At 40.6% G+C, this 24463-nt stretch overlaps 1 protein-coding gene and 1 pseudogene across 1 annotated transcript in view; both read left to right on the top strand.

The window, feature by feature from the left end:
- The window catches only part of FBXO36 (F-box protein 36), a 98378-nt gene that overhangs the window by 55259 nt on the left and 18656 nt on the right, over positions 1-24463 (top strand). The window contains exons 2-3 of the mRNA XM_068544296.1: positions 1400-1508; positions 23473-23645. Coding sequence (XP_068400397.1) covers positions 1400-1508; positions 23473-23645 — 282 coding nt within the window. The remainder of the gene's footprint in view (positions 1-1399; positions 1509-23472; positions 23646-24463) is intronic.
- On the top strand, positions 13109-13500 carry LOC137765487 (lymphocyte antigen 6E pseudogene; annotated as a pseudogene).

Genomic DNA, 24463 nt, shown 5'->3' with positions numbered 1-24463 from the left:
TACATAGGGCCTTTCAAGAACTAATTAAGGTTAAATGGGATCATAAGGGTGGGGCCCTAATCCAATATGACCAGTGTCCTTATAAGAAGAAGAAGAGACACCAGGGATGCACATACACAGAGGAAAGACCACATGAGGACACAGTGAGAAGGTGGCATCTGCAACCAAGGAGAGAGGCCTCAGGAGACACCAAACTTGCCAACACCTTGATCTTGGACTTGCAGCCTCCAGAACTGTGAGGGAATAAATTTCTGTTGTTCAAGCCACCCAGTCTGTGATATTTTTTTATGGCAGCCCTAGTAGACTGATATACCCTTAACTCTATGGAGATGGGGCAGAAAGATACTAAAGAGGATGATTTTGGTGAGCCTCATGCTGAGAAAAAAGAAAAGTGGCAGGCTAAGGGATTTTCTGAAAGGAATCAGCGACCACGATATTCTGAGATTATGGAGTTTTGTAACCTACGTGTGTATATATTTTCCCTCAGCTCCCAAGGAGGCTCCCAAGGCAGTAGCCCAAGGAGGTGCACCCAGGACCTGTGAGGACCACGGGGAGTGTTGGGTGGCTGGGGATGGGGGAGAGGAAACTAAATAAAGGGAGGCCTCTTAGCAAGTTTCACCTACTTAACAATTTTGCCTTGGGTAGAGCTGAACTAATTTTAACCTTACATGGTAATGCCAGTGAGGGAAGAAACCAGAACTAGGAAGCCAACCAGTTTCTCAGCACTGTCTGTCTCCTTACCCATCTTTTCCCTGGGAGCCCTACTGCAGGAAGAGTTTGGTTGACACTGCTATGAAATCAACATAGAAACTAAGTGCAGTCCATAACCATGGAAATGAGGTTTGCTTCTGATAAACCAAAATGCTCATAAAAGTCAAATGCACTATCAGCAGATCCATTACCAAGAAGTGTCCTGGGTAATGACACTCTGATGCATCAATCAAGGCACGATGGTGCTTTTCCTGGCTCTATCCAAGTACCTGTCTCTCTCCACGAGAAAAGTATCCACTCTTCGTGTCTGCTCTGTAGACAGGGAAGGGAGGAGGAGAGCTAAGGAATTACTTTGGAAATGGCTCCCAAAGGTAAAGAATCTCTATTCTCAGGAACAGCCAGCCATTTGGCTCTGGGTGATTTACCACCAATTGACTTTATAGATTTTTAAGATTCCTTCCAGCACTTTGGTTTTGTGCCCCTAATCTCTAAGGAAAATGTTCACTGATGCACAGACCTCACTTCTAATTTGATGTGATGCCAGTTTGTGAAGTTACACCTGCTGCTGGACACACAGCCTTATGCGCCTTCCATGATGGTGATTTTTTTTAAAACCCCAGACCTAAACGCAGCTGTTGGTATTGAAATCAGTTTTAATTCATCTCACTTTCTATCTGTTCAATTACAGGTAATCTTTAGATGGTGGAAGATCTCTCTGAGGAGTGAGTATAGATCAACAAAACCTGGAGAAACAAAAGAAACTCATGAAGACTTCCTAGAGAACTCACAACTTCAGGGTAAGGAAGGGAACATATTATGTATACTTGCTGCTGTTAAGTTCTCTTTAGTTAGTGACAGATTTTGTCAGTGAAGTATCCAGTATCTCATCATTTGAAATGATATGTAATTATGTACTTAATTGGATAGAACAGATATGATAGAACATTGGGATCTTAAAAGGCAGAAAATCGTTAACATATCCTGAAATTTCTTTTGGGAAAAAATCTTTAAGCATTTAAGTTTCCAGGTTAATGTGTAGATTTCATTAATAATCTTAAATCATGTAGTAAATATAATTTTTAACCTAATATTTAATTAAAACGGGTCTCCTTTAGTTAAAAATAAGTTAAAAGATTATTCAATGATGGCTGTAAAGCAATTGCACTCCAATAAAGATGTTAAAAAAAAAGATTATTCAAAAACATAATCAAATTATGAGACTTCCCTGGTGGTGCAGTGGTTAAGAATCCACCTGCCAAAGCCCGGGACATGGGTTTGAGCCCTGATCTGGGAAGATCCCACATGCCGTGGAGCAACTAAGCCTGTGCACCACAACTACTGAGCCTGCACTCTAGAGCCCGTGAGCCACAACTACTGAGCCGGCGTGCCACAACTACTGAAGCCCGTGCTCCGCAACAAGAGAAGCCACCACGGGGAGAAGCCCGCACACCACAACGAAGAGTAGTCTCCACTCACCGCAACTAGAGAAAGCCCGGGCGCATGGCAACGAAGACCCAATGCAGCCAAATAAATAAATTAATAAATTTAAAAAATATTCAAATTATCAATTGCTTGAATTCTTATGCATTTTGGCATTCATTTAAAATCTCTACCAATTCTTTTAATATCAAGGTTTGCATGAGAAGCAGTCTTAATCAAGTAGCATTTGGACTTAATAATAGAAATTGCCCTTCAATTTCCCCTTTGTTTTTTTCTTACTCAATGTGAAGGTTTCAAACATAAAATGTAGACAGAATGTTTTTTAAAAAAACTCCCATGTATCCATAACCCGGTTCAGTAATACTCAAAATGTGGCCAAAAATGTACACAAACCTACTGTTCTCACTGGATTATTTTGAAGTGAATCTCAGTTGTTGCATCACTTCATCCTAAACTATTGCAGTACGTGTCTCTGAAAGGACTCTCTTTAAACTCTTCAATAATTATTCCTTAATAATAAACTTTTAAAGCCAGAAGGCACTTTAGAGATTCTTATTTTACTAGGAGTAGTTAACAATGTTATTAATATTAATATCAAGCACTTTCATATACATGTTCTCATTTTATTATTATAATATTCTTGTGTAATAAATAGTATTATTCCTTTTTCTCGAATGAGATTCAGAATGGATGTGACTTTCCCAGGTCCCACAGCTAACTACTGACATTGCCAGGCCTAAGCATTGAGAATAGAAAAAAAAAATCTTATTTTAATTTCATTTTATTTTATTTATTTATTTTTTGTTTGTTTTTAAAAAATATTTACTTATTTACTTTTGGCTGCGTTGGGTCTTAGTTGCGGCACACAGGATCTTTCGCTGCAGCGCACAGGCTTTCTCTAGTTGCGGCGAGCGGGGGCTACTCTTTGTTGTGGCACGCAGGCTTTTCATTGTGGTGGCTTCTCTTGTAGCAGAGCACAGGCTCTAGGCACGTGGGCTTCAGTAGTTGTGGCACGCGGGCTGAATAGTTGTGGCTCACGGACTCTAGAGTGCAGGCTCAGTAGTTGTGGCACACGGGCTTAGTTGCTCCGCGGCATGTGGGATCTTCCTGGACCAGGGCTCGAACCCGTGTCCCCTGCATTGGCAGGCGGATTCTCAACCACTGCGCCACCAGGGAAGTCCAAAATCTTACTTTTAAAAGGCACGCTCTGGGTGGATCTTTGATAATCAGCGTTGTTAAAGACTTTCTCTTATTTAACACTATAGCATGTAATAGTTGTTTTTTAAGAGAGAGAGTAGGTTTGGTTTTGTTTTGCTTCCTTAAATAGTTAAACATCTGGATTGATTGCACTCAGGTTTTGATACTATACACATCTTATTTTGTTAACTCCTTTATGGAAAGTATTTATAAAATTCATTATTGGCTTGAAAAGAACCATGTTGAAAAAAGACTGTCCACTTTTCATTGAATAAAAATCAGTCTAGGCAGGCCTTACTTATTTAATTGTGGGATAGACAGGTTTCTGCCCAGATAGCTATAAAGTAAACTTCTGTAAAACACATTTCGTTCTCAAGTTAGTTTCCGTTTTATTTTCTAAGCACAACAGTACCTAATCCAGAGCTATATGTCTAGGGAGTGCTGAATATTTGTTGACAGACCATGGGATTTTTCTGACTGACTTCGACAAAAACCTGGAGATGTGGGTTTGGGCCAGAGAGATGGGAGGTGATCGTCTTTTGAGTAGAGGCTTAAGGGCCAAACACCTGTCTCTTGCGTCTCCGACACCCTTGCCCCCTAGTTAAACACTGGCGGTGAGGGTGGGGCAACATCAGCTTCAGGATGACCACTCATGGGTTTCCTGATCCCGGAAGAATAAACAAGAAAGCGGGAATTTATGAATCTGACAGAGACCTGGCTTCCTGCTGGCTCCCCACCCGCATGGAGAGAGGAGAGTTGAGGAATTCAGTGGAGGAATACACCCAAATAGGCTTTTAAAATTGCAGTTTTGAGAGCTGCAGTCTCGCGCCAGGAACAGCACAGAGATACCAAATTAAATTGGCCTGGCAAGTTCAAAGGCATCTGCGTCTCACTTTGTAGCCTTCCTACAGCACGGGAGTCTTGGCAGAGGGAAAAACTCCAACCAACACTGTTGTTCTTCCTTCTCTTCCCCCTCAGTTCTTAGGGAATCCCTCAGAAAGCCCAGAAGAGGGGTGCGCTGTGGCACAGAGCGGGGCTCGGGGGTCGGCGGCCAGGTTAGAATCTCTGCTGCCTCTGCCGGCTTCTGGAACCCCCTCCGTGAGCCCATTTCCTCCTCCTATCTGAGGGTCAAATGCTTACTCGATGTGGTCGCTTTGAGCTTTCAGTGACCTGACACGTGAAAGATATTTAGAAAGGCGCACAGTACAGAATCAGCTCTTAATCGTTGTTTGCTGTTATGAAGTTTAGGATGTTTGGATTTATTTTGCCCCACTCCCTCCTTATCATATTCCCAAGATCCCCCCAAAGTTTTTTCATCCGAAGTCTTCTCTTGCTAACATCCTAAACACCAGCGGCACGTTTCTAGGAATCTGGGTCAGCCTTGGTGTCAGTCCTGACAGCAGAACAGAACCGTGTTCTCTTGCTTCCTTGGCCTCTCAGCCGCACTAGTTCAGGGGTGATGCTTTCTTCCCTGGCTTCCGGGAGCACCTCGGTCTTGGTCCTCCTCCTGCCTCACTGGCGTCTTCTTGGTCTCCTTGCTGGGTCCTCCTCATCTCTCCAGATCTAAATGTTGGGGCCCAGGGTTCAGCTCTAGTGCCTCTTCTCTTGTCAGTCTGTACTTACCCCCTGGGGGATCGGATCCAGTCTCTGGCTTTAAACGCTGCCCATAAGGGGATGAGTCCCAAATTGGTATCTCCAGCCTGCGCCTCTCCCCGGAACTCCACACTCAGATATTTATCTAGCTGCCCCCTTGATATCTCCACTAGTGTATCTAATAGGCTCTCAAAGGTCACGTGTCCAAAAATAGCTCCTGATCCTCCCTCTGCCAAAATAAGGCCCCAAATCCTAGAGTTATCCTTGGTTCCTTTCTTTCTCTTACATGTTCTATCTAATCCTTCAACAAAACCAGCATCTGATCTGTGTTCCTCTGTGTGCATGCCCCTCCCTGGGGTCTCTCTGTGTGTCCGAATTTCCTCTTCTGATAAGAATACTAGTCATGGGACTTCCCTGGTGGTCCAGCAGCTAAGACTCTACGCTCCCAATGCAGGGGCCCTGGGTTCCATCCCTGGTAAGGGAACTAGATCCCACATGCCACACCTGAGAGTTTGCATGCCACAACTAAGACCAAGTGCAGCCAAATAAATAAATATATATTTTTTAAAGAATACTAGTCAGATTGGATTAGAGCCCACCTATATGACCTAATTTAACCTAATTACCTCTTTATTTTTTTTTATTTTATTTTTTTTTAGTGTTTCCATTAGTCTTTCAAACACCCTTCCTAATTACCTCTTTAAAGGCCCATCTCCCAGTAGAGTCACAGGCAAAGGTACTGGGGTTTAGGACTTAAATATATGAATCTGGGGGAGGTGAGGAGGGCACAATTCAGCCGATAAAAAAATTTGTACTTTCCAGGTAGCAAAAGTCCTATAATCTGTAAGCAGAGTGTATCTTTATTAAGTTAATAATTAATGATTATATTGGTTTCCTATTGCTGGTGTAACAAATTACCACAAATTTAGTGGCTTAAATGATAAAAATGTATTATCTTACATTTTTGGAGTGCCGAAGTGTGACTGGGCTAAGATCAAAGTGTTGGTAGAACTATGTTCCCTCTGGGGGCTCTAGGGGAGGGTCCATTTCCTTGCCTTTTCCAGGTTCTAAAGGCTGCCTATTCCTTGGCTCATGACCTCTGCCATCATCTTCAAAGCCAGCAATGGGCAGTCCAGTCTTTCTCATCCTGACACTGCTTCCGGGTTCACATCTCCTTCTCTGACTCTGACCCTTCTGCCGCCCTTTTCTCCTTCTAAGAACCCTTATGATTACATTGGGCCCACCCAGTTCATCCAGGGTTATCTCGCTATCTCAAGATCTTTAATCACATCTGCAAAGTCCCTTTTGTCATGTAAGGTCACAGGTTCTGGAGATAAGGATGTAGGACATCTGAAGGGGTAGGGAGGAGTGGCAGCATTATTCTGCCTACCACGATGATATATGTCACAACAACCTAAATTATAAAATCAAAAACATTGCTGATCTTTTTTCTAGATTTGTTTTGTTGTTGTTGTTGTTTTGTTTTTTGGCCACGCAGCATGGCATGTGGGATCTTAGTTCCTCGACCAGGAATCAAACCTGTGCCCCCTGCATTGGAAGCGTGGAGTCTTAACCACTGGACCACCAGGGAAGTCCCAGATTTGTATTTTTAAAAGGCAAAAATCATATATTTATTATTTTAAAAGTCATCCCTACACTACAAAGTATAGAGAACTATTAGCATGGCAATTAAGGGTGTTGCTTAATACAGACTACCTCTGTTCAAACTCTGGCTCCAAATCCACTAGGTATGTAACATAGGGCAAATTATTTCTTTCTTTCTTTATTTTCTTGGCTGTGTCGGGTCTTAGTTGCGGCACGCAGGGTCTTCGTCGAGGCATGCGGAATCTTTCATTGCAGTGAGGGCTCTTCGCTGTGGTGCGCGGGCTTCTCTCTAGTTGTGGCGTGCAGGTTTTTTTCTCTCTCTAGTTGTGGTGCGCAGGCTCCAGGGTGCATGGGCTCTGTAGTTTGCAGCACGCACGCGGCTCTCTCATTGAGGTGTGCAAGCTCAGTAGTTGTGGTGCATGGGTTTAGTTGCCCTACGCATGTGGGATCTTAGTTCCCTGACCAGGGATTGAACCCGAGTCCCCTGCATTGGAAGGCGGATTCTTTACCACTGGACCACCAGGGAAGTCCCTGGGCAAATTATTTAATCTGTTTGGATCTCAGTTTCCTCAATGGTCGATAATGGAAATAATAATAGCATCTACCTCATAGGGTCCTTATGAAGATTAATTGAATGAAGTGCTTAGAATTTGCCTAGCATATGATAAGAACTCAGTAAATTCTAGCTATTACAAGTTTTTAAAATTTTTTAATTTTTTTAATTTTTTGGGCTGCATTTGGTCTTCGTTGCTGCACAGGCTTTCTCTAGTTGCAGCGAGCGGGGGCTACTCTTCGTTGTGGTGCACAGTCTTCTCATTGTGATGGCTTCTCTTGTTGCGGAGCATGGGCTCTAGGCCCCCAGGCTTCAGTAGTTGCAGCACGCAGGCTCAGTAGTTGTGGCTCACGGGCTTAGTTGCTTCACAGCATGTGGGATCTTCCCAGACCAGGGCTTGAACCCACGTCCCCTGCATTGGCAGGAGGATTCTTAAACGCTGCGCCACCAGGGAAGTCCCTAATGGGCATTTTCAAAAGCCTTTAGGTACATTCTGGGACATGTTTATCTTTGCACAATTATGTGAGAATGTCAATAGCATAGATTCTTAGTTGTAGAATTGCTAGGTCCAAAGATATTTACATTATAAATTTTGATAGGTACGGAGTATATTATTTGAGGGGTGAATTCTTGAAAACCTTGTGTAAGTCAAGGTTAACTTGACAAAGATGGTATTTCTGTTAACCAGCTTGAGTAGCACTGTCAAGGATGTAGCACAAATGCCATCTACAACTCATTTGACCTCTGTAATTTTGCAAACTTTATAATTATGCTATTTTTGAAAGAGTTTTAAATTGAGCGATTTACATTATTTCCATGTTTGTTCATAAAATGAGACTTCATTAATATTTTGATGTCACCATATTTAAATTCTGAGTAACTGACAACTTAAATAAGATGCCAATCACTTCGCTATACTCACAAATTGCTCTCCCAAAAAGTGTGTATTAAATATTAAAGTACTGAATATTAATACAACCATCCAACAGGATATAGGAGTTTTCTTACATCTTTGCCATCATTAATTAGATATTGTTACTCTTTTTTAATCTGTTCCAGTCTGATGGTGAAAATAGTATCATGTTTAATTAGCATTTTCCTGAAAACTAGTAAAAATCCCATCATGTTTAATTGCCATTTATATTCTTTTTGTAATTTGCCTGGTTATACTCTTTGCCCATTTGCCTATGAAGTTTGAATTTTTTTCTCTGAGACCTTTAAAAATCTGAGAAAACATCTATAGATATTTCCCCCCTAAGCTAAATAGATTGGAACAACCAGAAAATTAGCTATCGGAAATATTTTTTAAAATTTAATTTATGGCAAAAATGTGCCCGTATAAACTCAATTGAAAGTGCTCACTCATGGACTGAGGTTGAATCCAACCTAAAAATAAGTTGTTTTCCAACTTATATCCATTTTATAAGTTGTTGTCCATTTTTAAGTTGGTTGCTTAGATCTTCAATGAGTTATAAGTGGTGGTTAGGTATTTAGGCCAATCCACAAAAATCTCTGTGATAAAACCAAATGACCTCAACAACCATATTTTCTGAACCAAATGACAAAGTTTTTTAAATTTCTGCTATTGCATGTGAAAGGAAATGTGGGAGATACGGTTTAGATGTCAAAGAATTGAAATTTCCATGGATGTTTAGATGATTTATTGGGAGAATGGGACAATGTTTGAAATGGGGACTGTAATGGAAAATTGATATTATTAATAAATACTAATATCCTGAAATATTGGCCTGAGTTATAGATCCTAGGAATATTGGTATGCCAGGAATCAGAAAGTGGGAAAGACTGGTCCTTACCTTCCTCCCAAATTTGGCTGGCCACATGCCATGGATCCATAATCCATTTTCTGTAGGTCCTTTCTTGAGGCCCATATCTCAGCCTTTGACCTGGAATTTCATTTTCTCATGCTTAGCTACCATCTCTTTTTTTTTGTTTGTTTGTTTATTTATGGCTGTGTTGGGTCTTCGTTTCTGCGCGAGGGCTTTCTCTAGTTGCGGCGAGCGGGGGCCACTCTTCATCGCGGTGCGCAGGCCTGTCACTATCGCGGCCTCTCTTGTTGCGGAGCACAGGCTCCAGACGCGCAGGCTCAGTAATTGTGGCTCATCGGCCTAGTTGCTCCGCGGCATGTGGGATCTTCCCAGACCAGGGCTCGAACCCGTGTCCCCTGCATTGGCAGGCAGATTCTCAGCCACTGCGCCACCAGGGAAGCCCCCAGCTACCATCTCTTAGTCTATTCTTCTTCTTCTCTTTGCTCTCCCTAACCAGCTGCTCCTTGTCTTCAGCCTGAATCTCTAGAATTTCTAGAGACCTGGAGTCGGGTTCTATGGGTGGAGGGTTAGGTGGGAGGGGGGCAGAAGCATGGGAGCCTGCTCTGGGCTACAGAGTAGGGAAGACAGATCTAAGAAAGGCTCTCATATTTTATCATTTTTAATTAACTTTAGAGATATGAAAAAAAAACCCACAAATAAATGCATGTAGTAAAATAAAAGATGAATCAGTTTAAAAAGGATAGGTATAGACCACCAGAGGGCAGACAGCAGAAGCAAGAAGAACTAAAATCCTGCAGCCTGTGAAACAAAAACCACATTCACAGAAAGACAAGATGAGAAGGCAGAGGGCTGTGTACCAGATGAAGGAACAAGATAAAACCCCAGAAAAACAACTAAATGAAATGGAGATAGGAAACCTTCCAGAAAAAGAATTAAGAATAATGATAGTGAAGATGATCCAGGACCTCGGAAACAGAATGGAGGCAAAGATCGAGAAGATGCAAGAAATGTTTAACAAAGACCTAGAAGAATTAAAGAACAATCACCTAGAAGAATTAAAAAACAAACAGAGATAAACAATACAATAACTGTAATGAAAAATACACTAGAAGGAATCAATAGCAGAATAACTGAGGCAGAAGAACGGATAAGTGACCTGGAAGACAGAATGGTGGAATTCACTGCCGCAGAACAGAATAAAGAAAAAAGAACGAAAAGAAATGAAGACAGCCTAAGAGACTTCTGGGACAACATTAAATGCAACAACATTTGCATTAGAGGGGTCCCAGAAGAAGAAGAGAGAGAGAAAGGACCCGAGAAAATATTTGAAGAGATTATAGTCGAAAACTTCCCTGACATGGGAAAGGAAATAGCCACCCAAGTCCAGGAAGTGCAGAGAGTCCCAGGCAGGATAAACCCAAGGAGAAACACGCCGAGACGCGTAGTAATCAAACTGACAAAAATTAAAGGCAAAGAAAAATTATTGAAAGCAAAAAGGGAAAAACGACAAATAACATACAAGGGAACTCTCATAAGGTTAACAGCTGATTTTTCAGCAGAAACTCTACAAGCCAGAAGGGAGTGGCATGATATATTTAAAGTGATGAAAGGGAAGAACCTACAACCAAGATTACTCTACCCGGCAAGGGTCTCCTTCAGATTCAATGGAGAAATCAAAAGGTTTACAGACAAGCAAAAGCTAACAGAATTCACCACCACCAAACCAGCTCTACAACAAATGCTAAGGGAATTTCTCTAACTGGGAAACACAAGAGAAGAAAAGGACCTACAAGAACAAACCCATAACAATTAAGAAAATGGTCATAGGAACATACATATCGATAATTACCTTAAATGTGAATGGATTAAATGCTCCAACCAAAAGACACAGGCTCGCTGGATGGATACAAAAACAAGACCCATCTATATGCTGTCTACAAGAGACGCACTTCAGACCTAGGGACACATACAGACCGAAAGTGAGGGGATGGAAAAAGATATTCCATGCAAATGGAAATCAAAAGAAAGCTGGAGTAGCTATACTCATATCAGATAAAATCGACTTTAAAATAAAGAATGTTACAAGAGACAAGGAAGCACACTACATAATGATCAAGGGATCAATCCAAGAAGAAGATGTAACAATTATAAATATATATGCACCCAACATAGGAGCATCTCAATACATAAGGCAACTGCTAACAGCTATAAAAGAGGGAATTGACAGTAACACAGTAATAGTGGGGAACTTTAACACCTCACTTACACCAATGGACAGATCATCCAAACAGAAAATTAATAAGGAAACACAAGCTTTAAATGACACAATAGACCAGATAGATTTAATTGATATTTATAGGACATTCCATCCCAAAACAGCAGATTACACTTTCTTCTCAAGTGCATACAGAACATTCTCCAGGGTAGATCACATCTTGGGTCACAAATCAAGCCTCAGTAAATTTAAGAAAATTGAAATCATATCAAGCATCTTTTCTGACCACAACGCTATGAGGTTAGAAATCAATTACAGGGAAAAAAACGTAAAAAACACAAACACAAGGAGGCTAAACAATACGTTACTAAATAACCAAGAGATCACTGAAGAAATCAAAGAGGAAATCAAAAAATACCTAGAGACAGATGACAATGAAAACACGATGATCCAAAACCTATGGGATGCAGCAAAAGCAGTTCTAAGAGGGAAGTTTATAGCAATATAAGCCTACCTCAAGAAACAAGAAAAATCTCAAACAATCTAACCTTACAGCTAAAGGAACTAGAGAAAGAAGAACAGACAAAGCCCAAAGTTAGTAGAAGGAAAGAAATCATAAAGATCAGAGCAGAAAGAAATGAAATAGAAACAAAGAAAACAATAACAAAGATCAATAAAACTAAAAGCTGGTCTTTGAGAAGATAAACAAAATTGATAAACCATTAGCCAGACTCCTCAAGAAAAAGAGGGAGAAGACTCAAATCAATAAAATTAGAAGTGAAAAAAAAAAAAGGATAGGTATAGGATAAAAACAAGTTTCCTTCTGATCCCATGTTCCCGTTTCCCATGACAACCATCATTAACAGTTTCATATATATCCTTTGAGAAATGGTCTATGCATATATACAAAATATGTTAACACAAAAAGAAGAATCTTATACATTATGTTCTATACCTTTCCCTTTAAAAGTTTTTAAATTCAGAAGTATCTTAAACCCACATAAAAGAACTGAAGATAATATTATAGATACCCAACGCCACTAACATAAGATTTTAAAATTTGTCACGTTTACTTCATTTTATTCAAATTATCAAATATGTTGGTGTTGATAATGGTAATTTGTGCTTTCTTTTTTTTCTTGATCAATCTTGTTAGGGGTTTATTTATTTTTTATTTAGTTTTTGAAAGAACTAAATTTTAGCTCTGTTGATTTTCTCTTTTTATTATTGGTTTTTGTTCATACCTATATTATCTCCTTCTTCCTACTTTTCTTAGGTCTGATTCATTGTTCTTTTCCTAGCTGCTTGAGATGAAAGCTTATTGTTTTCAGCCATTTTTTCCCCTAAATTTCCCATAAGTGCTACTGTAGCTATATTAGATAAGTTTTGATAAGTTGTGTCATTATTCTCATTCAGTTTAAAATATTTTCTAAGTTCCATTTTGATTTCTTCTTTGATCCATAGATTATTTAGAAACAGTTTACTTGAGTTCCAAGTAGCTGGGAATTTTTTGGTTATATATTTTTTCTTCATGTCTAGCTTAATTGCATGTGATCAGAAAATCTACTCTGAATGGTTTTAATTTTTTTGAATTGTTTTTATTTTTGTCATCCTTTCTCAGGGCCATAAGAATCTTCTCTTTATTATCCCAGTTTTAATATACATGCTGTTGAAGTGAGCACCATATTTACTTAATGTCTTTTAAAAGCATTTAAAAATTACATACAATGTATACTCAAATTTCTGCCCCTCACCTGTTTTTCCTCTATTCCCTTCTACTAACTGTTCTGAAATTGGTATCATTGCCAAGCATATTTTATTTTACAGAGTCACAAATACATACATAATATATACTGGGGAGTGCGGGCTGCACTTGGGCTCGGGGGCAGGCTTGACTGCACGGCCGGGCCGGGGACCCGTGTCCGCCGGCGAGCAGGGCTGACTTCTTCGGCTTCGTGAGACCCCAGGCTTCGTGAGACCCCAGGCGGGAAGCCAGCCCCCTCCTGAATGAAGGTCTTCCTGCCGGTCCTGCTGGCTGCCCTCCTGGGTGTGGAGCGAGCCCACGCCCTGGTGTGCTTCTCTTGCGTGAATAAGAACAGCAACTGGTACTGCCTGAAGCCCACCGTCCGCTCCGATACGGACAGCTACTGTGTGACTATCTCTGCATCCGCTGGCATCGGGAACGTGGTGAACTTTGGCTGCACCCTGAACAAGGGCTGCTCCCGGATCTGCCCCATCCCGAGCGTCAACCTCTGCGTGGCGTCCGTGGGCAGCCACTGCTGCCAGAGCTTCCTGTGCAACATCAGTGCGCCGACGGCAGGCTGCGGGCCAGGGTCACCGTGCTGGGCCTCGCGCTCCCGCTCAGCCTGCTGTCGGCTCTGCTGAGATTTGGCCTCTGACCACCGGGACCCTGTGCCTAGCCCAGACTCCCAAAGCTCAGGAAGGAAGGAAAGCCCAGCCCCTCCGAGACCCAAGAGGATCTCGAAGCCTCCTCCTCTGATTCCTCACCCTGCTGAGCCCACCCTCTAGGCCCTGGGGCCCCCTAGGCAGGCCTGCCCCCTGCACCCACACCCCTGCCAGCTACCCTTACTTCCCGGTCAGCCTTCCAGGGGGAAACTGGGAGTGGAGCCTGAGGGTCCCGGAGTCAGAACCGCATCCTAGGGACATGCTGGGAGGGGCACCTGGTCCCAGGCCTGCCCCTGTCCAGGCCCTGTCCGCCCGCAGGTGCAGAAGATGTGCTGTGTGGACAGGCATGTGGTCCGTGTGCCCTGCTGGGCGTGGGTGAGTGTGTGGCGAGGTCTCGGCCTGTGTCGGGGGGAGGGAATGGGAGTAAGCGTCAGGAGTCCAGCATCCGCAGCCGCTAGAGCCCCAAGCGCCAGCACAGAACCCCTTTCCCCTGGCATCTCTGCACACCCCATTTCACTCACTTCAAGGGCAGCCTTTTGGAAGACAGGCCTTCCACTGTTTCCGGGTCTAGGCTGCTGACCCAGGAATCTGCTCGCACCCCGATATCCAGCTGCTCTCGGGCCCCCTCCCTCCACCGCCACACTGGAGCCCTCCTGCTGCTTCCGTGCCTCAAACACAGATGTTCCCACCCCCCAAAAAATAATAATAATATATATTACTTTTATATATTTAAAATTTTACATAAATGGTATACTGTATTGTTTTTCAAGTTTGTTTTATCATTGAACACTGTTTTTTGAGATTTATCCATGTTGATATATGTATATCTAGTTCATTCATTTCAATGGCTTATGGTATTCTATATTACAAACCATAGTTCAATCATCTCCCCTACTGAGGGTAGTTAGGTGGTTTCCACTTTTTTGCAATAATAAATCTTCACTTATCCTTGTGCAATGTGTGAGCATTTCTCTAAGTCAGGCATGTAGTGGTGTTTGTTGAGTTGTAGGATATGTGCCTCTTCAAGTTTACTAGGTATTGGCAGTCTACTCTCCAAATGAGTTAAATCAATTTATATTCCCATTGGCATTTTATGAGAGAGATGCTGTTTTCCCACATTCTCACCAACATTTACTGTAATCAAAGATAACATGTTATTTTTTGCCAAACTGGGTGTGTAAATTCCCTGATTAGTAATGAGGTCGAATACCCTTTCTTATATTTATTGACCAGTTTCCTTCTGAGAATTGCTAATTCATCTTTTTTGTCTATTTCTTGTATTTGGTTGTTTATCTTCTTTGTGTTGATTGTAGAAACTTTTTCCTATTTTGAGTACCAATTCTTTGGTTTGGTTATATGTGCTACAGATATTTCACCAAGTTTTGGGTTTATCTTTTTACCTTGTTTATGAGTTTTTACCCATATAGAAGTTTACAATTTTACAATGGCGTTCAAATTTGTCAGTCTTTTAATATATGGCTTGTACTTTTGTGTTTTGTTTAAGAAATCTTTCCCTACCCTGATTTCATAAAGATGTACTCCTATGTTTAATTCTAAATATTTTATGACTTGTTTGTCATATTTGGTCTTTAACTTATCTCAAGTTTGTTTTTGGTTATGATGAGATGAAATGTTATAATTTTTTTTCCTGTATGGTCTGTCAGTATTCCCAGCACCATTTATAGGATAGTTTAGTTACCCTACACTGTTTTGTAATCCCATCCTTACATGTTGCATGTTCCAATGTACATCTGTCATTTCCAGGAATATTTAGTTCTGTTGGTTGATTGTCTTACACCAACATTACACTGCTTTATTTTTAAATTTTTTTAAAACTTTTTATTTTACATTGGAGTATAGTTGATTAACAATGTTGTATTAGTTTCAGGTGTACAGTAAAATGATTCAGTTATACATATACATGTATCTATTCTTTTTCAAATTCTTTTCCCATTTAGGTTGATCAGCATCATTTTTCAGTAAAATTTCTTGACTTTTGTATGTTGATATTTAGATCATCTTCAGTTGCAGTAATGGCAGTTTTTCCTTGCCTTCTAACCCTGATACATTTTTGTGTCTTCTTTCTTTTTTTTCCACCTCCAAAACAATGTTGAATAGAAATGGTGAGAGTAGACATTCTAGTCTTATGCCTGACATTAAAGGCCACATAAAATCACGATTAGGAGGTGCACTATGGAGAAAACGGCTTGGTTCAATCCTAGTTCTCACTATGTGACTTTGAGCAAGCCACTTAAACTCTCTGTTCCTCATCTTTGTCTTTATAAGAGGGCAATGATAATAGTACCTATCTCATAGAGTTATCGTGAGGATTGAATGACGATATGTATGTATGATACACACACTGTACATATACAAATTAGAGCAGTACATGGCAAATATTGAATACTAAACAAATCCATGTGTTGTTATTATCACTGATACTATTATTAGGTTTTTGGTAACTAGCCTGTGTCAGGTTTGTCAGGTTAAAGATATTCCCTTTTATTATAGTTTTCTAGGAGTTTTTCTTCATAAATAGATGTTAGAACTATATGAAATAATTTTTTAAAAATTTATTTATTTTTATTTATTTATTTTTGGCTGCGTTGGGTCTTTGTTGCTGCGTGCGGGCTTTCTCTAGTTGTGGTGAGCCGGGGCTACTCTTTGTTGTGGTGCGTGGGCTTCTCATTGCGGTGGCTTCTCGTTGCAGAGCACGGTCTCTAGGCACGGGGGCTTCAGTAGTTGTGGCACGGGGACTCAGTAGTTGTGGCTTGTGGGCTCTAGAGCGCAGACTCAATAGTTGTGGTGCACGGGCTTAGTTGCTCCATGGCATGTGGGATCTTCCGAGACCAGGGCTCAAACCCACGTCCCCTGCATTGGCAGGCAGATTCTTAACCACTGCACCACCAGGCAAGTCCCTGAAATAATTTTTCTACATTTTTGAGATGATCATTTTTTCCTGTTATTTGTTTTTTTTTCCATTTAAAGAAAATATTTAATTTTCAAAAAGTGTGTAAAACTCCTTACGTAGTCAAATGATTTTTTTAAATTGGAGTATAATTGCTTTACCATGTTGTGTTAGTTTCTGCTGCACAAAGAAGTGAATCAGCTATATGTATACCTATATCCCCTCCCTCTTGGACCTCCCTCACCCCACCATCCCATCCATCTAGGTCGTCACAGGGCACCAAGCTGAGCTCTCTGTGCTGTACGGCAGGTTCCCACTAGCTATCTGTTTTACACATGGTAGTGTATTTATGTCAAACCTAATCTCCCAATTTGTCCCACCCTCCCCTTCCCCTCCGTGTCCACATGTCTGTTCTCTACATCTGCATCTCTATTCCTGCCCTACAAGTAGGTTCGTCTGTACCATTTTTCTAGATTCCACATATATGCGTTAATATACAATATTTGTTTTTTTCTTTCTGGCTTACTTCACTCTGTATGACAGACTCTAGGTCCATCCACATCTCTGCAAGTGACCCAATTTCATTCCTTTTTATGGCTGAGTAATATTCCAACATGGTGAATAACATTAATATATCTTCTGAAGTTATTCCATCCTTGGATCCCAGGATTAACTCTACTGCTCACAATTTATTTTTTTAAATGTGTTGATGGATTCCATTTCCTAATACTTTATTTATAATTTTTGCCATGTGTGTTCCTAAATGATGTTTCGTATGCAGTTTTCCTTTTGCCTACCATCATTGCTAGTTAGAGCAACCTCATGATTTGAATTGGGAGTTTCCTTCTATTTCTGTTTTTTGGAACAAATGGTACAAGATCTGGATGTCTGTTCTTTGAGAGTTTATAAAGCTAACCTGTAAATCAGTGTGGACCTGAAGTTTTACTTGAGGTTTTTTATTTCAAATCAAACAGTGGATTCAATTTATTTACTAGTTATAGTCTCTCAGGTTTTCTATTTCTTCTTGAGTCAGAATTGGTAAATTATATATTTCTGGAGGATTGCCCAATTTGTCTGATTTTGTGTTAATTGGTGTAATGTTTTTCTAAGTCCCTGTTGTAGTTAATCTTTTTATTTCTCATAGGACTGAGTTATGCTTTTGTCCTTTTTTCTTGTTTATTCTTGAAAGTTTATCCATTTTATTAATCTTTTGAAAGATTAATATTTTGGTTTCCTTGATCATCTACAATGTTTGTTTTCTACTTTATTAATTTTTGCTCTTATCTTTATATTTTCTTCTAATTTGGAGAAGTAATCAATTTTTTTATTTGAACGCATAGCTCATTAATATTTGATCTTTGTTTTTCTATAGCAATGTCCATTGATAAGTCTTATTAATAGTGTTATTCAGATATTCTATAACTTCACTTCTGTTTGGTATATCAAGTATCGATAGGTGTTATAAAATCTTCCAGTGCAATGGAGGATTTATCATTTTTTCATCATAATTCCATCAGTGTTTGCTCTGTGTATTTTGTTAGGGTTATACTATTTTGGAAGTATTAAATCTTCCTGGTGAATTATTCCTTTTATCAATAAGTAATGGTCCTCCTTATTACCAATAGTGAGTTTTGCTTTAAAGTATACTTAGTCTGGTATTACTGTAATTACACCAGCTTTCTTTTGGTTTGTATTGGTCTAGCTTTTTCCATTCTATTACTTTCACTTTTCTGTATCATTTTTTTTAAGCATGTATGAATTATTTATCTGAGTGTCTTTTAGCTGGCATGATTAGTTCATTTATATTTACTGTGATTACTAATATGTCTATAATTTCTATCATCTTATTTTGTGCTTTCATCTTATCATGCTTTTTCTTTGCTTTTTGTTTTGTTTCCATGTCTTCCTTTCTCTTTTGTGTTTCCTTTATTCCATTTTTTTCCCCTTAAGACAGAGACTACATTTCCCTTGCTACCTTGCAGATGTGGCCATGTGACCCAGTTTTGCTGGGTAAGATGAAGTTGTTTCATAGAGCATCCCAGAAGGTGCCTTCAGACAAGGGTGGACTCAGCTTGCATGTCCATTTTTGTTTCTTGTCCTACCCCTTTTACTTACTGGACCATGGTTGTGATGCCTTGAAAACAGGAAGGGTGAGAGCCACATCTTAAGAATGTGAAACAGAAAGATAAAAGGACCTGGGACATTAGTGACATAATGGAACTTCTGCAACAGCCTTTCTGGTCTACCTCCAGACTCTTTGTGAGAAAAAAATAAACTTCTATTTGTTAAGTCACCTTAAATTGAATTTTCCATTTTGTTCAGCTGTGAACCAATCTCCAAGTGATTACAGACCAACTATTTTGGGAGTTACCCTTATATATATATTTTTTTTTTTTTTCTCCTTTCTTTCTCTCTTCCCTCCCTCCCTCCCTTCCTTCCTTCCTCTCTGTCTCTCTCTCCTTCTGTCTCTCTCTTGTGGTGTCCCTTAAAAGTTTAGCAAGTTTACTGTAACTTAACTTATAAAAATTTAACACGTCAATATTTCTATCTGCCTCTTGAACATAAGGACCTTAGAATGTTTACATTCTAAGCCTCTACCTCATATGTAATTGTTGACTGCTGTTTTGATTTGCCTTGTTTTGACACCTCCTCTAAAGTTTGTTATTTAAAACATGTTTTATACGGTAGTAGTTGTTTATATTTGCCTATGTTTACTACCATTTCTTTCATCTTCATTGCTTCTGAAATTCTAGTCTTTCCTTCTGGGTAAATTTCTTTCCTCCTGAAGTGTATCTTTAAGTATTTCAGGATCTCATCGTGTAAATCGGGTCCATATGTGGATAGGGCTCCTCAGGTGTAATGCCTTAAGTACAGCTCCTCAAGGATGGTTCCTTTAGATCTGAAGCCAGTGACAGGTTTTCTGTCCCCTCTCCCCCAACATATCACGGTGGGACAGGCATGAGAGAATTACTGTATACAATGCTCTTGAAACAGTGGGGAAATGATAGCTCCATGGGAGTCATTGGTCCATAGAAATTCTGAAATCCAGCAGGGCACAGGTCATTAGCTCTTGATTAGAGCTCAAAACCTATCACTAGACTCTTTACGGCTTTTGGCTTCCCCTCTGGACTCTTGATTCCATCCTCTGATTCATCCTTCCTTTTTGGCAAAAGGGTGCCCATGTTTGCAGGTGTAGTTTTCTCAGCCTACTTCCCGCCTGTAGGAGTTTGGGGGTCCAGAGTCATCTTTTCCTTTTGTACTACCTCTGAACCCTTTCAGTTCAAGCTGGCAGTCAGTGTTTCTGCTGATATAATTCTCTTAAAAACTTTGTGTGTCGTCTATTATTCTTATTGGGGTTCACTCCATTAGACAAAACCACACCTACACATCTTTTTGCGATAAGCCCTTCTTTATTTTGGGTTTCTGTCCTTGACTCCTGAGTGACCATACCCTTAAGCTTCTTGGAAGTGCTACAATATCACTGAATGGTTCTTAACAAAGCATTTTCCAGCCACACTCTCAGCATCGTCTTTATACCATGTTTTCCTGACACTGCTCTGGATTTGATCTTTGCCTGGGAGTCATTTCTTAACTTCAGCGTTGCTTGCCATCCGAAGAGGCAGAGAAGGTTCAAAACCAGCAAATCCTGGCTCCTTTTTAAGAGACCTTCCTTCAGCTTATCTCTTTCTGCTCACATTTTACTTCAAGCAGCAAGAAGAAATCAGGCCACATGTTCAACAACACTCTGCTTGGAAATCTTCTTAGCCAAGTCACACACCCACCAGGAATATTTCCTACTTTCCATATTACAGCAGGCAACAATACTGCTAAACTTTCTGCCACTACATAGCAAGGATTCCCTTTCCTCCAGTTTTCTTCCACCTTTCTCCAGTTTTTTAATAATAATTTCCTCACTTTTCTTTAAGCCCTCACGTATAAAGCCTCCTCAGAGTCCATCAGGCTTTTATTAGCAGATATTATTTACTTATTCTGCTACTTACTGAAGGCTTTTCAGACTTTCACTAACACTCTCCTCAAGCTCGTTCAAATCTCCACGTACTTTTGAATTTCAAAGCCATTCCCACATCCTGGGTTTCCACCGTGGTACCGCAACACTTGCAGGTACCTAAATCTTTATTGTCTATTGTTGTGTAACAAATTACCCCCAAACCCAATGGCTTAAACCAATAATAAATGTCTATTAACTCAGAGAGTTGGGTCAGGAATTTGGGAGCAGCTTACCCCGGCTGTTCTGATCCAGGGTCTCGCATGATGTTGCCTGGGACCCCAGTCAACTGAAGGCTTGGTTGGAGCTGGAGAATCCAGTTCCATGATGGCTCGCACACCTGGCTGATTCAATTTCCTTCCCCATGGACCTCTCCATGGTGCTGCAGAGTAGTGTTAGGACACGGCAGTTGGCTTCTCCCAGAGTGAGTGATCCAAGACAGCAAGACAGAAGCCCCAAAGTCTTTTGTGACCTAGTCCTGGGGTATTTTTGCAATATCCTATTGGTTACACAGGTCAGCCCTAATTCAGTGTGGGCTGGGAACACACAAGGGCATGAATCCAAGAGGAGAGAATCAGGAGCTCTCTTGGAGGCTGGCTGCCACATAATCCAACACGAAGGAGCTGATTTTACTTTTCAAAATGGAGTTTGTTTTAACACTGTTTTCCTTATTTTATTTATTTATTTATGTATTTTATTTATTTATTTTTGGCTGCTTTGAGTCTTCGTTGCTACGCGTGGGCCCTTTCTAGTTGTGGCGAGCGGGGGCCACTCTTCCCCGAGGTGCGGGTGCCTCTCATTGCGGTGGCCTCTCCTGCCGCAGAGCACAGGCTGTAGGCGCGGGCTCAGTAGTTGTGGCACAGGGCCTCAGCCGCTCTGCAGCATGCAGGATCCTCCCAGACCAGGGACCGAACCCTTGTCTCCTGCATTGGCAGGCGGATTCTTAACCACTACGCCACCAGGGAAGTCCCTGTTTTCCTTATTTTAAAAGAAACAGATGTGGGAATTCCCTGGTGGTCCAGCGGTTAGGACTTGGGGCTGTCACTGCTGCGGCCCTGGGCTCCATCCCTGGTCAGGGATGTAGATGTTGGTTACATAAAAAACACAAACAAGCAAAAAAAATTTTTTCTGAGGACCCCAATACCTATACACTTTGAAACTATCATGTTACATACTTAGGTGTATGTGTCCTTTTATAATTTTAAATTTAACATTTAAAAGACTTTATTGGTAGAGACTTTTTTTTTTTTTTTTTGTCTGCACGGCTTGTGGGATCTTAGTTCCCCAGCCAGGGATTGAACCTGGGCCCTCAGCAGTGAAAGCACAGAGTCCTAACTGGACCGCCAGGGACTTTCTAAAGTACATCTGAACATGCTTGGAGTATGCTTTCCTGGAATTTTAAAATGTTGAAACATCTACAATTATTTTAAGGAAATGTTACTGTACTAAGGGTTTCGTTTTGTTTTGTTTTTCCAATAAACAAGCGCTGCTTTTTCTCCTTATCCTGCTGGTGAGTCAAGCGTTCTTCATAACATCTACCCTTTTAGGTTGAGTTTTTGAAGGGCTATTTTCCACCCCCCAAGAAAACCTTTGGACTTTAGAAGTGCTTTGAATTGGAAGCACTTGGAATTTAGAAGCAAATAAAACCCTTAATGCCTCTAGAAATCTGGACTAACCAGTTTTGGAGAGAAATCTTATGTGGAGGCTCTTCCAAGTTAGCACAATTGGAGCTTTTACATAAACATAGCCCACACCTTACATCCATTTTGAGATTGGAGATCCATCTACCTTTAGGATCACCGATCTGCCTGCTTCTGCAGGGAGCTGGGTATTCTTGACAGTTCCATCCCACTTGCCCCAGAAGGAGTGTTCCAGGTTGGGAAGGAAGGTGGTAGCCAAATCTTGGACAGTTAGTTCGCTGTAGAGAGTGCACTCTCTCTGTTCTAAGAGAAGGTCTCCGGAAAAGCTAGATATAGTGGTGCTTTCAGAGGCAGAAGTGGAAAAATGAGCTTCAAGAGACTAAGAAAGTCCCCAGCTTTGGGACCACTGGAATCCACATGCATACTCCGTTATAACCCCACTTTCCTTTCTCATAAAAAGAGGGAGCCTTCCTCCCTTCTTTCTTTCCTTCCTTCCTTTCATCCACTTATCCTAGATTTTAAAAAATTACATGGTAATATATTACGGAAAGATTACAAAATACAGATAAGCAAAAGGAAGAAAGTAAAAACCACCACCTGGATTTAATCACTGTTATAATTTGAATATGTATCCTTCCAAACATGTTTTATTATTTATTAGCCATTTCTTAGTTATTCAGAGAGCTGGGGTAAAAAAAAAAAAAAAAAAAAAACCCAACCCTGTTTTCTCCTACATTAAACACATTTGGGTAGATCATAGTGTTGGTTGATTCTTTGTGAACTATTTCCTATTTTGGAAATAACTGAAAAGATAGGAAAAACAATAGGCAAAAGTTGACACAATTTTCATGAAATATGCCTCTATTTTTTCCTTTGCCTCTTTCTATTTTTTTTTTTATTATGTAAACGTGGGAATGAAAGAAGGTAAAGAAGAAGGAAGAAAGTTTCATAGAGAAACAATGTATAACAATAAGAGAACAAAAGTCAATTAAAATCAAGAGATATTAATGTTTCACACCAATTTGGGGAAGGGGGGGAGGGGTAGAAAAAAAAGACATGAACCAGCATCTTTGCCCAGTCATGGAGATTGGGAGGATGAAGATGAGGATGACACTGAGACTGGTTAAGTCAGTTGTCTGGACTGGAATTTGACGCAGTCCATCACCGTGTTAAACAGTGAGTGTACCTAAAAGATTGTGATCTCAGGGCAAGGACAGCTGTTGGAAATACATGCCTTGTAAATACATGCCATTGGTCCCAAAGGCAGCTTGGTGAAAGCAGGAATGACTCAGCAAAATCTATCACTCTCAGGGGGAAAATGCCCCAAAGCTTGTCTTACTGATAATGATCATAGTTTTTATGTGACTACACATGATAACTGTGTTGTTTTGTTGGCTTCTTTGAATTACAGTTCAAATTGCCTTAATATTTGGTGCAAGAATATTAGACTATGTCTTCAGTTTATGCAAAGGTAAATCTGACTTCCTTGAATGGCTCTCAGACGATTTGCTCCTGAGTATCCTTTCTTATCTGGATCTTGAAGACATTGCCAGGCTTTCTCAAACATCCCGCAGGTTTGCAAAGGTAACAGTCAAATTATTTTGGGTCTGTATAGGATTTTCCTTGTGCTTCCTCAAAGTTGTTTAATTTTGTTTCAGGTTTTTTTTTTTTTTAATATAGAAGTGGTTTATTATTTGCATTTATTTCAGCAAGCTTTTGTTGAATACTTATTTTATGACAGGTACTGTCCTAGGCACAGAGGCAACAGAGTTGAAAAGACATTATTCTTGCCCTCAAGGAAATTATAGTCTAATAGGAGAGAGCCATACAGGTACAAATCATCACAATGTAGTGTGAGCAATTGAACAAGGGAAGTGTGAACAAGGTACTAAGACAGTGCAAGGTGATTTCCTCTGCCTGGCTTCACAGAAGTGGGTTATTTTTTCTGGGTTTTGAGGGGGAAAATAGGAGTTCATCAGGTGGTCTGGCTAGCTAGGGGCATTCCAGGTCAAAGGGGCATTCCAAGTCCACGCAGAAACTCAGGCAGAGGCATGATAGCATAAAAGAAGAAGGAAGGAGGTGATTACTCCCCAGCCATTTCCATTTCTTCCAGTAAAAGCCCTTTTCTGAATTACCTATCTCCCACTATGGGTGATTCTGAGGCACTGTTCGTTGTAGTGCCCTGTTTTTCCCCATGCCCCAAACTCACCAAATAGACTCTCTCACTTTGAATCCTCAGCAGAAGGACACAGGAATGGAAAACACAGTTAGTGCTGATTTCAACCAATGTTAGGGCCTTGATGCAACTATTATTAGTTCCTCTCCCTGGATCCTGGAAGGTGCCTTGGTTCCTGCCCCTTCAGCTATTCCTTCAATTCTAGAGCCCTGTCATGTCCTAAACA

The sequence above is a fragment of the Eschrichtius robustus genome, chromosome 5 (genome assembly GCF_028021215.1).
Source record: "Eschrichtius robustus isolate mEscRob2 chromosome 5, mEscRob2.pri, whole genome shotgun sequence".
NCBI classification, from domain to species: domain Eukaryota; kingdom Metazoa; phylum Chordata; class Mammalia; order Artiodactyla; family Eschrichtiidae; genus Eschrichtius; species Eschrichtius robustus.
The sequence above is the reverse complement of the archived record's forward strand: the minus strand, read 5'-3'. Positions and strand labels throughout refer to the sequence as shown.